Source organism: Penicillium malachiteum, assembly GCF_028827825.1.
Source record: "Penicillium malachiteum strain IBT 17515 chromosome Unknown utg000005l:1.0-9002435.0:326005.0-9005861.0, whole genome shotgun sequence".
Lineage (NCBI taxonomy): Eukaryota > Fungi > Ascomycota > Eurotiomycetes > Eurotiales > Aspergillaceae > Penicillium > Penicillium malachiteum.
This window is the reverse complement of record NW_026643099.1, coordinates 8,567,146-8,584,056: the sequence shown is the minus strand read 5'-3', so window position 1 is coordinate 8,584,056 and position 16,911 is coordinate 8,567,146. Positions and strand designations below refer to the sequence as shown.

At 45.7% G+C, this 16,911-nt stretch overlaps 6 protein-coding genes across 6 annotated transcripts; 3 read left to right on the top strand and 3 right to left on the bottom strand.

Moving 5' to 3' along the window:
• Window positions 1-447: 447 nt before the first annotated feature.
• N7483_013192 (uncharacterized protein) lies at window positions 448-1,464 on the bottom strand (the record flags this gene model as incomplete). The annotated part of the gene is made up of 4 exons (XM_057096619.1): window positions 448-619; window positions 692-1,068; window positions 1,145-1,249; window positions 1,315-1,464. The coding sequence occupies 4 exons, from the start codon at window positions 1,462-1,464 to the stop codon at window positions 448-450; spliced, it is 804 nt and encodes a 267-aa protein (XP_056942590.1).
• An 870-nt stretch (window positions 1,465-2,334) lies between these two features.
• Window positions 2,335-3,401, top strand: N7483_013191 (SDR family oxidoreductase; the record flags this gene model as incomplete). The annotated part of the gene is made up of 4 exons (XM_057096618.1): window positions 2,335-2,451; window positions 2,530-2,808; window positions 2,876-3,158; window positions 3,223-3,401. 4 exons carry the CDS (start codon window positions 2,335-2,337, stop codon window positions 3,399-3,401), a joined length of 858 nt encoding a protein of 285 aa, XP_056942589.1.
• A 2,815-nt stretch (window positions 3,402-6,216) lies between these two features.
• N7483_013190 (GMC family oxidoreductase) lies at window positions 6,217-7,875 on the top strand (the record flags this gene model as incomplete). Its single annotated transcript, XM_057096617.1, has 2 exons — window positions 6,217-6,435; window positions 6,490-7,875. The coding sequence occupies 2 exons, from the start codon at window positions 6,217-6,219 to the stop codon at window positions 7,873-7,875; spliced, it is 1,605 nt and encodes a 534-aa protein (XP_056942588.1).
• A 654-nt stretch (window positions 7,876-8,529) lies between these two features.
• Window positions 8,530-10,375, bottom strand: N7483_013189 (FAD-binding oxidoreductase; the record flags this gene model as incomplete). The annotated part of the gene is made up of 3 exons (XM_057096616.1): window positions 8,530-8,821; window positions 8,895-9,165; window positions 9,247-10,375. The coding sequence occupies 3 exons, from the start codon at window positions 10,373-10,375 to the stop codon at window positions 8,530-8,532; spliced, it is 1,692 nt and encodes a 563-aa protein (XP_056942587.1).
• A 1,171-nt stretch (window positions 10,376-11,546) lies between these two features.
• N7483_013188 (UbiA family prenyltransferase) lies at window positions 11,547-12,446 on the bottom strand (the record flags this gene model as incomplete). Its single annotated transcript, XM_057096615.1, has 1 exon — window positions 11,547-12,446. The coding sequence occupies one exon, from the start codon at window positions 12,444-12,446 to the stop codon at window positions 11,547-11,549; it is 900 nt and encodes a 299-aa protein (XP_056942586.1).
• A 416-nt stretch (window positions 12,447-12,862) lies between these two features.
• Window positions 12,863-14,746, top strand: N7483_013187 (cytochrome P450; the record flags this gene model as incomplete). The annotated part of the gene is made up of 4 exons (XM_057096614.1): window positions 12,863-13,214; window positions 13,292-13,474; window positions 13,588-14,505; window positions 14,556-14,746. The coding sequence occupies 4 exons, from the start codon at window positions 12,863-12,865 to the stop codon at window positions 14,744-14,746; spliced, it is 1,644 nt and encodes a 547-aa protein (XP_056942585.1).
• Between the last annotated feature and the right edge of the window lie 2,165 nt (window positions 14,747-16,911).

The following is a 16,911-nucleotide window of genomic DNA, read 5'->3' as shown; positions in this document are numbered from 1 at the left end:
TTCTGAAAACTTCCTATACTAACTAGGTAGGTGACGAAGCTTACGTAAATACACAAGGGAACCGACGTGGAATTGGTAGCGACATAATAACTTGATGACATAGGACACATGTGTAGGAAGGAACTTTCCATAGGGATATCATGATGTAAGCTCGCGTACCATGCTGAGACAATGAATACATGGATTGCTCATAACTTCAAGTTAAAGGTAAGAAATAGTGTCATAAATGCCTCCAGACTTTAAATACATGCGAGCTTTGGCTTTTGAATACTAGAGTGACTCCCAACCTCTATAAGCGTAGTGCAATCGCCATGCTCGAGGTCAAAGTCCAATGTATCTGGATAATTCCCTGCTGAACGATCTTCGCGGTCGCTACCAATGGTATTCTTTGCAACATGAAGGTTGCGCCGGCCATTTGATGATCGCTTAGAGGTGGGGAGGTGGGGCTCAATATAATGCCTGAACAAGGGGGGTTAAGACAGGCAGGCTGGCAATGATAATGCTCAGCCAGAGCTCGAGAAAGCTGAAAAGGCCAATTTGATAAAGACTGTGAACGAAGTCTGCACTAGTCGCTGGACTAAGCGTGATTATAAGTCGCATTATCATCACCGCAACGACACTGTCAACGTCAGCTCCTGAGCCTGATAGACTGGGTTTTCTAGCAGAGAAAAGGCGAGGAATCTGATCTCACATTAATCCCATTCCAAACATAGCACTTATTGTGATCTTATTGCGCAACGGCATGTGTAGTTTCCAGAGAGCTGGTGCTGGCAATACTGCAATAACAGTATCAAGGAAGATATTGAGACTGATAGATGAAATTTCTTGATAAGTCAAAGAGCGACACGCCCCACCGGGCACTGGATTCCACCCATAGGAGACAGGATGACATTGGGTGAGGAAAACGGGAAGGAAAGCGATGAAGTAAGCAACGACTAGTCCACTGACGACGTTCACGAGCATGCGCATGGGTCGATAGCTGTTGAAAATAGTTCTGTAAAGTGCGAGAATAGACCCTTTGCAGCAGACAGTCCCGACAAGCCAAGTAACTTCATCCACAACCATTCCCTATTCCCCAAGACATTATATTAGCATCATGATAATCAACGTTCCCAAAGATGAGATGAAAGCTCAGAAGGCTTACTTTATATTGCACGTCTAGCTCCTCACTCGTCAGTTCGGTAGTGTGCTTGCCCAAACCATTTGCGACGGTCCACCAATTTGCAGCAGCCATGGTCGTGGTGCTGAGCTGAAGGACCATTAGGACATCTCCACGCTGCATGATAAGAACAACATAGTAGGGAGGAAACCAACGTATGCCACTATCATAAGATAGTCACTGAGCTGCAGTCCTCGTCGTATGAATTTGATAGCCCACATTCGCAGCCCAAGAACTGCTGTGGTGATTCCTGTGAAGACAGCCATCCATACTGCGAGCTTGATTCCAAGTCGACCAGCAACCATGACTGCGAAGTACTTGAGCAATGAAATGTTCACGAAAGGAATAAGTTTGACTTTGAGATATACTCTTTGGAGAAAGTATAAAATATTGTGACTCGGAGTAGTTGACTCATATGGACGGTGGATGATTGCGTTTTAAATGCAAAGTAAGATGAAAGCTGGAATGGTAGGTTGGGTGAACTATTCCCCATGGAGCCTTCTGTAGGGGCCAAAAATCATATCACTTACGAAAGAGGAAAAAATAACTCATTCCCGACACGAACTTGATCCCTTCAAGTTTTACCCACCTGCAGAAGCGAAGCTGCATAATGTAGGTACTACGTATGCGGGTAGTTCAGTAGGATGTTTCCTTTACCAACTAGGCCCACTAAATGCGGAGTGAGGGACCGGGCGTATTATTGTTATGATTTGTAAACTCCAGAGGCACCAGGGTTCCGACTTACTGCGTCAGGTGAAAGAATTGCTTTTTTTCCTCTTTGTTCTTTTCCACTAGTGGGCCTAGCGAATTTACTAGCGGTAAGATTCCGTACATCGATTTTGTACCCATCTTGACCCTCAATACACCCCCATTAAGCCTGCAGGTTTGGATGTCAATTTCAAGGTTGCATTGGGAAAATTCAGATGAAACTCATCTCCTAAGAATAGAAGATCTCTTCGGCTGAGAACCCCTATTGGACCAGGGGCATAGTTTGCCTCGCGTAGTGGTCCGAGGTCTGTCCTCCTGTATGTAGATAGCACACGCCTCCTTGCCCTTCCTTCCTTCTCTCCTCATCCCACTGCCGCACATATTTCATCCCCTCAGAAAATTCCCCTTCCGCTCTAAAAGCCTTCAAGTCTACACGAAATTTGTCTTCTTAGACCTTACTCAACGAAATGAGCCCTCCTCTGCCATCACTGACTGAGGTCTGGCATAATGATACGTATTCTGAGATATCTCCTTTGCGTCCCAATCTCAGTGCGGCAAAAAAGACTGTCATCATTACAGGCGCTGTAAGCTCCCGTGTTGAGGGTCTAATGGGACTTCCATTAGAGATACACAAGGCTAATTTGTTTCCTGCAAAATTGTAGGGAAGTGGCATTGGTCGCGCATGCGCCTTAGCCTTCGCTCGAGCTGGAGCAGCAATGATTGTCTTGATTGGGCGCACAGAAGAAAAGCTCCGAGAAACCCAACAGCTGCTATCTTGTAGCAGTTCAATCCATGCTGTTAGCACGACAGACGAAAAGGACATGAAGGATGTTGCGGCCTCGACAGGCTCTTGGGATGTCCTAGTGCTGGCGGCCGGTTATCAACCTGAACCATCCTCCATTCAGGAAGCATCCATAGATGATTGGTGGCAGAGTTTTGAGGTTCGTGTTCTCCATTTTACCCTACAGTAACCCGAAAATCTGCTGGATGTAAAGTTGACCGTAAAAGACCAATGTCAAAGGAACAATGATTCCTTCCAAGGTTTTCCTCCCGGGTGCCAATCCGGTTCATTCTTCCATCATCGCATTTACCGCCGCGGTCGTCTTCCCTCCAACCACGCTGGTCAATCTATCTGCCTATATCAGCTCCAAACTCTCTGTCATCAAATTCATTGAGTTCTTGGCAGCCGAAAACCCATCGACATTTGCTGTCGCTTTGAGCCCAGGAATGGTGGATACTTCTATGCTTCGGAAATCAGGCGCGGATCCCAAAACCTTGCCCCTTGATACAGGTTCGTTGAATATTTCTCTTAAAAGGTTCTTCAAAAGGAGCATTATGACTGACATGAACATTAGCGGAGCTTCCTGCAGACTTCACCGTATGGCTATCAAGTTCCGAGGCGTCATTCTTGAATGGCCGAAGCGTTTGGGCGAACTGGGACGTCAACGAACTCAAATCCAAGGCTGAAAAGATCAAGTCTGGCTTGCTCTTGACATCTGGGGTGTATGGCTGGCCCTTCAGCGCCGACTTTTAGCTTGCCAAGTAACGAAATAGCTAAATACACATAAATTGGGACGTGAAATTTCGTTCTTTCAATTTCCAAGTAATTTCCACACCGTACACTAAATCTTTCAAGTTGGTCAAGACATTGAATGGTCTGAGTCGCTGGTCCTTTTGTAAATGCAACCAACAGCAAGAAGGCATATGAAGCATATATTCCCTTGCCATATTCGTTCACGAAAAGTCACTGTTGCGTCTCAAGTGCTATCGCTACATAAGGGCTTACTAAATGCACAACTTTTCAGAACCTAGTAGTATCTATTTGCAGAAAGTCAAGGAAAGTCAAGGCTAGAAACGAGATTACTCGTTTGTAGATCAGTGTTCAGTTCTTGGCCCTCGGAGGCGAGATCCGTCCACGGGTCATATTTTTATTGCTCGGGCCTTGAATCTCTCTGAATCAAAATAGATTATGCAAACATACGGTTCCTGCTCTGATGCAGAGTCAGCATAAATCCACAGCACTGACTGAAAAGATGGATTTTTTAAGGTTTCCCGGGGATAGCCAATAGGAAAGGAGAATAGCTGTTGGATTTGGAGCCATTTGTTCTATCACATCATATAGATCCACTTAAAACAAAAGTGGAATCATCAAGATCTGTGCTTGGGGGGGCCAGACTTAGTCTAAACATGTCCATAATGAGACATTTTGATAAGGCTTGTGGGTATACTGACCTTGGGGAGAGTATGAGGCGGTCTTGAGCGTAAGCCTCCATTGGCAGGCTTGGAAATCTGGACTCTTGGAAGTTAGAACACGTAGGTAAAGAGCCGAAGGATCATTATCCTAGCTCATTATGCGCAATTTTAGAGCCAAGATGTGTCGAGCATCCAATGGCAGTCATGGGATGCTGCACAGTTACATCATAACGCGTCGCATCTTCAAGGATCTCGGGATAGACCGAGAGGAGCAGGATCGATATGCATATTTGATAGGTCGGAGACACTGGCGCTAAATGGCGCTAATAGGCTTGCATGGGGCGAAACTGTTTATGACATATATACGTAGTTTCTCAAGGTATCGCCCTATAAATCAAGCTAGTCTCTAGTTTTGCATACGCGGCACCGTACTAGTAACACGTTATTTCAAATGTTGGGGGCTAACTTTGAGAGCGGTAGGATCCCGTGAGCGGGATTCCCGTGTGGATCCCGCGAAGATCTTGCCGCGTAAAGATCTCTTAGCAATCTCTTCCGAGGGTTCCAAGGTTAGTCAAAGCGAAGTCATGTACATATCCCCACCTGGGCATGTTCATTTGGGGGCCAAGGTACGGAGTAGCAGAATCAACTTGCAACAACTGCTCGACACTAGGGACGTGGTTGTGAGAGAAAGCGCCAGATTAGGGTGGCACCTGGTAGTTAGGTGAATCAGTGAGATATCGGCAACAAGTCAGGTAGTATTGAGTGCTTTCCAATACAAAGAGAAAACTAATACTTGAAAAACTTTGAACCCCGGCTCACTGGGGTCCGATTAAGTACTGGATACCCCGCAGTTCGTTGCCTGAGGTGCTCCTGTGATTACAGGATCAACCTGACAAGTACCGTGACACTGGTACACGTACACCCAGATGATTATTACCGTGTTTGGCAACACTTCAAGTTTCTATCATCTCGCTTGCCTTGGTAATGGTTTAGCTCCGGTCCCATAACAATATTTGATTAAATGAATCCTTCCAAGGTTCCATTCATGGATGAATGGTAGGTATGTAATACCTCCCAAGGTGGTTCTCAATCTTGAAATTTCGCGGTATGTATTGTAATGAAAGTAACGGAAACGTATTTCAAAGTTTCATAATACTGGGTATTGTTACATAGGCCGGAAATTCTGTACCTACCCGTGGACTACAGGAGGCACATGATGACAATACCTAATATGCAGCCCTGAAGGTGTAGAGACATGTACATGTAGTTTGAATACTACTCTTATTTCCTGCCAATGGTTCCAAGGTTAGCCATGGCGTGATGCTGTGGGTCTGAGAGTTCAAATGTTTGCTCCAGACCTCGGGAGAACTAAAATTTTCCCGAGGTCGTATCCATGGATGTACAAAGAAATACCCTAAAGGACCAAAACATTTGAAGGGGAGAAGGAGTGCAGGTGTGCATTGAAGACTAATATGCCTATGCGAGGTGCTATATTCTTCTATGTAGTAAGGACAGCCTGAGGGCAGTACTAGGTACATAGGTAGGGATACTCAAGTCACGGTGCTATGTATAGCATCCGAGATCGGTAACGCCCGGGCCCGGGTCGTATGTAGACTCAGAACCTTCAAATGTTGGAAGGATACCTACACGTACACCTGGCATAGTACTAGTACTAGGTAGGTAGAACACCGGACAACTTGAACCCGTGGACCCTCGGGGCCGGCGGGGCCGGGCCGTCTTCCAAGCCTGAGATTGGAACCTTTATGTTGGAACATTGAACACCCCCGGGGCCGTGGACCTGGCATGACTCGACCATGTGACAATACTAGTACGTAAAGCCTGGAGTGGTAGCCTTCCAAGGTTGGAGACAGCTGTCCCCACCGTGACTAGTACCTTCAGGGCTAGTACGTAGGTAGGTATGGATGTACACCGGGCGTCACGGTGCATACTATTGCCCAGGTGTGACTCCAGGATTATATATATTCCAACTTGAAGGTACTATGCCCAGGTGAACGATCCCAGAATTTGAACTTGAAGTTTCAACCTTTCAACCTCGGAACCTTGGAACGTTTGAATCATTCTGCCTCCCCTACCTATCAACCATTTTTTCCGACTCTCTTCATTTGCTCATTCATTTTTTTCGTGTCACTACCAATATGGCGTCGAATATTCCTGCAAAGGCTGATTACCTCATAATTGGTGGGGGAACGGCCGGTTTGGTGGTTGCAAGCCGATTGTCGGAAGATCCCAAAATCCAGGTGGTGGTGTTAGAGAGCGGTCCGAATTGCACTGCGGACCCTCGCGTGAAAGACCCAAACGCCTGGCCCACTCTGAGTGGCTCAGAGGTCGATTGGAAGATGAAGACCGTACCTCAAGTATGTCTAACATAGAATCCAGCAAATAATTTCTACTGACGATTGAATTGTTAGGCAGGTTTCAATGATCGGGAGCAAGATCAAATTGCTGGGAAGATGTTAGGTGGATCCTCGGCTCTGAACGGGATGGCTTGGGTTCCACCCTCTCGTGCCGGGGTTGACGCCTGGCAAGCTCTCGGTAATCCCAGATGGAATTGGTCATCTGTCTTGCCCTATCTCAAGAAGTCGATCACCGTGACAAAGTCCGGAGAAATCACCGGCAATGGCCCAATCCAAGTATCTTGCCCAGCGCTCGAAGAGGGAACAATCAATCAACCTCTGATTGAAGCTTGGAATGAAGCGCTCAAGGGACAAGGCTATGACTTTACCAGCAACATCATCGAAGAGCATGAAACAATTGGCACCCGCCCTTATACAGCTACAATCGACCCTAAGTCTCATTCCCGTAGTAGTGCGGATAATACATATGCCCAGCAAAAGCGATCAAACCTGCAAATCATCACGCAGGCAACTGTTCACAAGATTGTTTTCAGCCCCGACTCCAAGGATTCTCGGGCTCTTGCTACCGGCGTCGAGGTCGAAGTCAATGGTCAGATTATCCATATTCATGCAGAGAGAGAGGTGATTCTCGCTGCAGGTGCTCTTCACACTCCGAAGTTACTTGAGCTATCCGGAATTGGACAAAAGGATCGCCTGACTCAACTTGGCATCCCCTTGGTAGTGGATCATCCAGGAGTAGGTGAGAATCTCCAGAATCATATTTGGAGCGTCCTGCCTACCGCTCTCAAGGTGGAAGGGATTTCGCCTGGCATCAAAGCTTTGGCATTCACCCGTTTGGGTCAGGATGACCAGGAGCAAATTCTATTGAAGGATTCCGTGGAACATTCTTCGAGCCGCATCATCAAATCCATTCTGCGAGAATCTGATAATGCTTCGGCATGTCTTGCCTTCAGCGTCATGCCTGGAGGAGTCGCTCTCCTTATTGCCCTCGCAAGCTTTCCGTTTTCTCGTGGAAACACCCACATCTCATCCTCTGATATCAATGACAAACCTTGCGTTGACCCCCAGTTTTTCCAAAATGATATTGATATCGAGATTTTGGCCCGTCATATACAAAATCTGCAACAGTTGACCCACGCTCCTGCTTTTGAGAATATCCTACACCCAATCGAAGTAGCAGACTTGGAAACCACTAAGGAAACATTGCGCGAGGCATCTGCCTTGGCTACTCATCACTCTTGTGGAACTGCTGCTATGCTTCCTCGTGAAGCTGGTGGTGTGGTCAATGAAAACCTTCGGATCTATGGAACAAAAAATGTGCGAGTGGTCGACGCCAGTATCTTTCCACTCATTCCCCACGGCAATCCCATGGCAACTGTATATGCAGTCGCGGAAAAGGCTGTGGATATGATGAAGGATTCCGATCTCTCCGAAGACTAGAGAAAGAACCCCAAAGGATGTTGAGGTGTTACAACTAAAACTCTGAATATTTTCCCAGGCTTGCGAGGAAATTCAAAATCAAGAAGAGGATAAATGTGATTTCAAATTCTGATATGAATTTCTTCAAACTAACCATTCATTTCCGTATGTGCTCGTAGTTATGCCCTCGGGATTCTAATGCACTAGTAGTACTCCGATATGTAGCCTGATCAATATAAGGTTCCAAGGTTGAACGTTGTTGTAAGTGACTCCGGAGGGATGTCCAGGTAGTCCAATCTGTCCAGCTGGTTTAAACCTTGGAATTAACGAAAATCCATGCTATTGAGACCAGGTAGCGGTAGCCCACCTAGTCCTCTCAGCATCACCTTCTCCCTCACACTGTTCAATTATGTATTTCCAACTTGAAGGTTCAAGTATTCTCAGAACCTTAGAATCTCACACTGTTATTTCTTTCCTCTTAACCTTATTTCCTCTACACAGCAGCTACTGCCATTCCTAATAGCACTTGAGGTTGGTTACTATTTATTCTACACCCAACGAATTCAAGTTCGAGCAAAATAAGAAATTCATTTGAATTGTCACACTCCCCTTCATAAGAAGATCCCAAAGTTCGCCCGATATTCGGATTATGCTTCCAGATCATGTCTATTAGCCTCAATTTTGTAATTTCCTGCACAGCTGACCGTCATTGTTCTCGACCCATTTGTCACTTCCCACGCTGGTAAGCCCATAGAGAACCCCGTCGGGATCATACTTGGACTTGATTGTTTCAAGCCTGGCATAATTCTTTCCATAAAATACATATTGCCAATCGGGTTGATTGAAGTCTGCTTCATTAAGATACGCACCGCCTCCGGGGCTAAGAGCCTCTAGTTGTGGCACGAGCTTGTCGGTTATAAGTTTCTGATTGTTCAGGTCTGCCGTACGGCTAGTATAGTTGAATGCACTGCCAAAGGAGGGTCAGATCAAGATATCATGGCTCATTTGACTTACATTCAAGGGAGTGGGGTGGTACATACGTTCCTAATACAACAGAAATGGCCGCATTACGCCAAGCTGGATTGACTGAGGTCACGGCGGCTTGATTTTGCGAAACGTTGAGTGAGACTCCGGAGATCACACCGCCTTCTTGGCTAATAGACTGTAGGGTGGAAATGAAGGAAGCTGGGTTTGACTCCAACACCGATCGCGGAATCAACCGCCCTCCAATCTGGTACTCGGTTATGTTGACTCCAGGGTTCATTTCCTCGTAGCTAGCATAGTAAGTGGAGAACTGTTTGATTGTGTAGCCTGTATTGGATGAGAGAAATTGGTCAGTATTTTGTGAGATGGACAGCGAAAAAAAGAAACTTGAGAGGCCTGGTCACATACTGTAACTGATGTTATTTTTCTTCAGAAGGGACAAGGTGGGTTCCAACTGTTTCTGCAATTTCTGCCTTGTTCCTCCCGGCAGGGTGATAGGTGAAAGTTCGAAAAGATACTCTGCAACTTCCCAAATTGCTACAGCCCCCACATCTGTCAAGGGCATTATGTCGGTAACGAAAGTCTTGACTGCCTCCCAGAATATCTCTTTCTTGTCCGGAGCTTCAAATGTCAGAGATGCAGCAGCTGTGCTCACCTCGGGGTGGAGCTTCACTGTAAGGCTCAAAACGATAGCATACGTGCCACCACCTCCGCCAGTCAATGCCCAGAAAAGATCAGGGGTTTGTGTCGGAGATACTGTAAGAACATCGCCTGATACAGTCACCACCTCCCATTCCAGCACCTGATCAACACCGAGACCATACCATGAAGCGAGTGGACCATGGCCCCCGCCTTGAGAATAGCCCCCAGCTATACCAACAGAAGCGCAGTTGCCAGTCACAATTGCTTTTCCATAACTATTGGCTGCCTCCATTGCCTCAAATCCTTGGATTCCGGCACCAATACGCAATGCAGGTCCTGCATATGCCGAAGAGTTGTAATCCAAGTACTCTGTTTGCTTCATATTGTGGGTCCACAATGCTACAGCACCTGGCGCAGTCGATTTTCCATAGTAGTCATGCCCTGTGTTGCGGATAACCAATCGAATATTGTGCTTCTGCGTGAAATGCAGGGTTTCTTGTACATCCTGGGCATTGGTGACATTGACTGCATACGGCTGAAAGGGCCCTAAGGTGCATGAATCACTGGGGGCCAAATACGGATCACAGGTAAAATTCTGAAACCATGCCGCCATTGGAGATGAGGTAGTTGTGTAGTGGGTGATAGGATAGTCCCACACGGATGTCAATTGAGCACACTCCTGTGCGTTGTAGGGTGTGAAAGAGTCATAGTGACAAACACTGCCCAGAGGCACAGTAGGGATCAATTTACCGCCTATTGTCTCATTGAAGGCATTCCATTGTTGAGCCGAGGGCCAACAAGACTCGCCAGGGTAGCAGCGGCATGAAGAATCCGCTGTTACCGCATGGGCAATGGTTGCGAGGGGGCCAAGGGAAATCAGACGACCCAGTAGCATGCTGAAATTGGAAGTACCCAAATATCAAGGAAGAGGAAAGTATTTATGGAGATTGAAGGATATCTAGATCTCGATCCCAGGACTTTCACAGGATGTTATATAGATATTCCTTGCCTATCTAAGAAGATCCATTGATACCGGGAGTATTCGATGAATTCCAAGATTCCGACTCGGAGTTCCATAGATGGATCCTTTGCCCCTTAAATTTCTTCTGGCTATACTAGTGAATGGGGACTCGGAATACGGCCCTTCAAATGTTGCAGGGGTTCTAGCCGAGTTCATATTACAGCATAAGTTGAAAGGATTTAGCCGCTAGTCACGTCCAAAGTGGGTATGTACTTATTTTACCTAGTGGGACTCGGACCGGAGTTGTAGCCATTTGTTCTGATACCGCACCGTACGTACAGGTTCACGTTCCTTACGCGTGTTTTTTTACTGTATGTACAAGTTTGTTATGTCGGGTAATTTAACAATACGCACTATCTAGGTACCTACTACACATCTCCAGGGCTCTGATCGGACCGTGATTACGGGTGATCTCCCTGTGTCCAGTACGCCCATCAAATGGTTGTTGTGGTTGTTGATGCTAGACTGACCCGTGTAATCTGTACCTGAGAGTGCACTGCCATTGGGCGTTCCCCTCGACCAGTCTTGGAATCTTCCAAGGCTCACTACCTAGGCAGGTATCTGATACTTCCAGGGCTACCTCCAGGGCTAGGTACCTTACAGTATTCCTCGTAAATGTACCTAGATGAACCTTGGAAATACCGGGCCTCGGGATGGAAGAATTCCAGTATCGGAAAATTGATCATTTGAGATTTCAACGGGCTCACTTAATTTTCGAGATGATTATTGTAAATACCTGGGCAGGGGCCAGTGGAGAGAAAGAGCGGTGTGGGGTTGCCTAGTACATAGTACCTAGGTAGGTAGGTACCTGGGAAACATCCATGGATGGGCTAGGTAGGTAGGTACGTTCATAGATCCACTTCCAAGGTTTTTGTATTGTTTGCAGGTAATGCACGATACAATACGCTACATCTACATTAACTCCACAGAGGGGCAGGCGTCTCGTCCTTCAGAGCTTGTGCACAGGCAACATTTGAATGACCCACATAATTGCCCCCAAGATACTATGCAGCAGCACTTCACAACTAACAACATCAGTCCACATCTAAACACGGCTCATCCAAGGGAGAGAGTAAATCACGACCTGCCATCCACACCAATATTTCCATGCCAATGCGTCATTAGATTTCTTGAGCACATGAAATGCAACCCAAAGCCCCATAACGACAGGCACACTAAAGACCCATGTTTGCAGCCCCCAAAACGATGCGCAAGCGATGCTCCAAAAGAGGACAAATCCAGTGATTGACCATCTTGAGACCGTATCGCCTAGGACAATCGGCAAGGTCTGCCGTCCTCGACTTTGGTCCCCCACCTGGTCCTTGAGATCTTGAACTTGCATCGTCGTGAAAATAATAGCGGCCTGGATAGCCATCCAAAAATAGCCATTTTCGGATAGGCCATACTGAGGTGCGCCGATTGCAATCTTCAGGGAGCTGGAGAGATATAGAAAGTATCCGATTGCAATGATACCATCACGAGCGAGCCCATCTCCACCTTTTAAATCGTTGTAGAGCCAAGTAAGGATCAAGAGCCAGGCACATTCGTGTCCAGTACCCAGTGAGTAGCTTATTCCAAGGGTTGTCGGAATTGCCAGGAGCATCAATTGCCTTGTGTCATCCGCAGTTATTCCCTTTGCGACTAGAGGACGCCAAGGCTTGTTGAGTCGATCCTCTTCTTGGGACTCGGGCAGCCGTTGATTGGCTAAGTCGAATACGAATACATTGGCCCAGTTGAATAGCAGTACGCGGGGAAGTGCATATAAAACTATTGATTCAAGTGGGATGTGATCGTTGTGCGTCGTCAATAAAGGAGCCACTAGGGCAGAAAACAGGCCACAAGCTGTATTGGGGAGGACAAAGGTTGCAAAATCACTCTCTGTGAAATGCCACAAAAGAAAAGGAAGTTTTCCCAAAAAACGAGCTGAGATACAAGTTGAAGACATTTTTCAAGGTTGGCTGTCAAAGAGAATTGTCAATGTTTGAATTTCCATATGAAAATTTGAAAACACAAGGCCCTTTTATAGAACTCTTCCGAGGTCATCCACAAATGTACAGGGCCCTAGCACTAGCTCAGCTTCTTCTCTTGCACTTCATCATGATCCTTACGTATCTTAAAACTAGTTTGATGTGTTTTCATGTATTTTTATTCCGAGAGTCTCCTGTTTTTCTAGTGCATATGCCGTTCTTTTTTTAGATTTGGGGCTTAACTTGAAGGTGACGGTGTTTTCCTGCTCTTTCTCCTCTTTTATTTCCTTCCAAGGTTTTTTGCGTTCTTTTCCCCTCTTCTTCTTTCTTATTTAATCCCAGCCAATGGGCACTTCAGAAGCTTTACATTGCATTCTCTTTGTAAATTCAAAAAATGTTGCTCCCACTATCTATAGGTGCCACCCTTGGCATCGGAATGCACCTTGTTCTCTTCATTAGAGGAGAATGGCATGTCCAAGCGCCAGATATTCTATTGGGCCATCTTCTTCTCTTCATTTCTTTGGGTGTTTGGGTGAATGAGGCTGGATGTATTATCCTTGGATATCTTACTGCCCTTTTCTCGAGTATCGTCACTTATCGACTCTTTTTCCACCGGCTACGGAGTTTTCCCGGTCCTATCTGGGCCCGTATTAGCAAGATTGGACATGTTTGGAAAGCAAGAAATGCCCAGAACCATTTATTTCTCACCGATCTTCATCATCAATACGGTGATTTTGTACGAACAGGTATGTTGAAGACACATCACTGGTTTTACCCTTGGAACTGAGCCTTGGGAACAGTAGCTGACTATACATAAACACAGGCCCTAGCGAGCTCACTATATATCATCCTGGTGTCTTCATGTCAATTGACGGCCCTTTAACTAAATGTGACAAAGCTGAATGGTACGATATCCTTCATCCGAACAAGGCTCTTGTTACTGCTCGTACCAAGGAGCACCATTCGGGAAGGCGTCGACAGTGGAATCGGGGATTCACATCTACTGGTGAGTACTAGTACATGTCCCTAGGTACCTATTCAGATATCTTGAGGCGGCACTTCAAGCTCCTGTCATAATGGTATACTATAGAGTGGCTACTAATAAAGATTTGACATTAGCGTTAAAACAATACCATGAGCGTGTTCTTCCGTTCATTGATCAGCTTGAAGAGTGTATTCAAGCTGATATATCTGCTGGCAGAGTCTCGGAGACCTCAGATCTGTTTTATTGGCTCGGATTTGATCGTATGGGTGACCTGATCTTCGGTGAGGCATTCGGTATGCTATCTGAGAAGAAATGGCATTACATTATTGTTCTCCTCCAAAAGGCCTTGTCAATTCTGGGACCCATGAGCCCCGTTCCATGGATGGTGCAAATTGCGTTTCATCTTCTTCCACGAATATTGATCCTAGGAGATTGGTTCCGAATGAGAGCTTGGTGCGAAGCCCAAATGATTAAGCGGATGGGTATATCATATGATGCATCAAGGCCATCGGATATCGCCCAATACCTTATCGAGGAAGGCCCAAAGGATATGAAACACCAAACGTGGCTAGCAGGTGACAGCCTCCTGGCTATTGTCGCTGGTAGCGACCCAACCGCAGCCGTTTTGATTGTGATTTTCACTGAGCTCGCGGATCGTCCTCAAGACGTTGAGAAGATTCGGCGTGAGATCGAGAATCTCAACATCGAGGATCCCAACGAGCTGGCCAAAAATTGCCCTCATCTTGAGGCAGTGATTCTAGAGTCTCTTCGCCTCTTCCCGGCACTCCCGACAGGGGGTTATCGTAAGACACTGAAAGAAAGTATCAACATTGGCGGGACTTTCGTACCACCCGAGACAACAATTGTGGCTCCAAGATTCCCGATCGCACGTCGTAAGGCAGCCCTCTTCGACATTAATGGCACATTTTTATTGATACATGAAAAAACAGGAGAGGACTGCTTCGAAAGACCCAATGAGTTCATCCCCGAGAGATGGTACGAAAAGCCTGAAATGGGACGGAACAAAGCCGCATTTGCGCCGTTTGGAACCGGTAAGTTAATTCCGACCCTCGATCATTGGAAATCTCTCTAAGTTAGCAAGGTCATCATGCGTGTCTTGGAAAGCCTCTGGCGATGAGTGACATGAGGTTCATAACTGCACGGTTGATCCGCCGATACCGCTTTCGGTACCCCAAAGGCGAAACAGCTGAGACAGTCCGGAATGCCTTCAAGGATCAATTTACTTCAAAGCCTGGGCAACTACGATTGGTTTTTGAGGAGCGGGAGAATTAGTTCATATTTTGCTATATTAGTGCGATAGGTGTTGTAGAGCAGGTCACTACCTACGTTATCCCTTACACTAAGTTCTTGAATTACTCCCAAGGTTAGGTACATCAGTCAATAACCTTGAAAGTGTCTACCGAATTTTACATGGCAATTATTCAAAAATTGTGAAATCAACAGTAACGTTGAATTCTCAGGTTTCCATCGACCTTGCTTCTCTGTTCTAGCACGGTCAGCAACTCTTATGAAGTACTTCAATATCTTAAACTGCACATGTGCAGATGGGCTTAGTAGGTCTCATCAGGCCAGCATGGCGACCAAATTCTAGGCAGATACGTCACTCGTTTTTCATGAGATTTTTCCCGTTCTTCAAGCTCTAGAAGATTGGAAGTTTTTAATATCATCTAGTTCTCAGTTTGGAGATGTTTCTGAATCATGGATGTAATGTGGTTGGTGCCACAGCACCTGGGCACCTTAAATAGCTGTAATGGCACCAAACCAAGCATTTGGAGTTAGTATCTAGTGAGCCTTGCTATAATCACAGGTGAGAGGCTCTCATAGTACCACCTCCCTACTAATGGACATTCTGATTTTGCGCTGGAAATTTTGCCCCTCTGGCTTTACGATGCATAATTCCAAGGTTCACGTGGAGCTAGTATTTCGTCGCGCCTTTCTAGTATGATCAAGTCCGACTCGGATTCAACCTCGAAATACCATGTCCAGGTGTTGTATCTATTAGGCAATACGCTAAAGTTAGAACGGCAGTTCATTCGCTCATAATTATCAGGTGGAATTTCTAGGGTTTTTTGACTTTCTTGCAGCCCTATTTCCATTCATTCGGACACTTTTTCGGGGGGAGATGGTGAATCTCCATCAACTGGATTGCAAGTTGAAAAAACGTCTCAAACACACACATGTGCATGGGGATGAATATACCACCATGAATTTGGAGTGATACTTGTATTTTGTTAGGCAAGATTCAAACCTTGGAAGTGTTGTTCTGGGATGTGGCCAGGGCTTAGGCGGAGAAGACTTGGAGTTGTTCAAACTTCAACTTCAAGTTGAAGTTGTCACATGCATGTCCTACATACTATCCATATTTTCAAGTTTGGAATACTACTACTAGTAGTAGGTAGGCACTTACTACCTAGTTAAAGTCTGACAAAAGACCAATAGTCTGGGGGAATGGGAACCTTTGTTGGTGGTGTTCTGTTCCAATTGATCTTTGAAAACGAATTGGCTCAAGTGCTTTTAGTACTATATATTCTGATCGGGACTAGCGATCGTATTAGTAGTTTTCGAGTTCAGATACTAACCAAGAAACAAAAGAAAAAGAAAGAAAAAACCCTGGGAAAACTCTTAGGAAACATCATTTCAAGTTTCTAGCATCCATCTGCGTGGAGTTTGTTTTCCCCAATACAAGAGCCATACAGCAGAACACAATGACTATTGCCTCCAAGGTTCCAAGCCCTGGAGGTTTTATCTGTTTACCTAACGACTGCACTGGGATACCTCTGGATACCACACCAGGGGTAGTCTAACTATAGTAGGTAGGGATAGTGTTATGCAAGATCAGGTTCAAAGATATTTTGAAGAACACGACTAGGTGAAGCTGATTTCGAGCGGCCCTGTATTGAAAAGCCGGCGTGAAAGGACTTAGCAGCTACAGCCTATGATTGATTGTGGCTGTGACAGTGGCTATGGCGTGGCTAGAGAATTGGTGCCTAACGTTAGTGCCCTACTCACATTTGAACATGACCATAACAATAAGATAATATTAAAATAGATTTACTATGATCTCAGAGTTTTTCTGGGGTAAAATTCGGCCTAATTATTACTATTTTTCTTTTCTCTGATTTTCATGCGAGTCAACCTTGGAACACTCAATCCAAAGCTTGGCTCGAGGTGACGATAACCTTTTAATCCACAAGGTGCTGCCGTCTGGGCATAGTTAAATCATGGTTTAAATTCAGAAACAAGCTTTTCAACTCTATTCGAGTTCCTTTCATCTATCAAAAATCAACTGAAAATGACTCTTTAGTAATATCTTGAGATATGGAGAGTAATCACCTATGCAGGGTCACAACCCCACAATCCCACAAATTTAGAGAGCGAAAAAAACTTCACTGGGGGCCAATGGGGGGGCCAAACCGGTTCACATGATTGTATTGTGG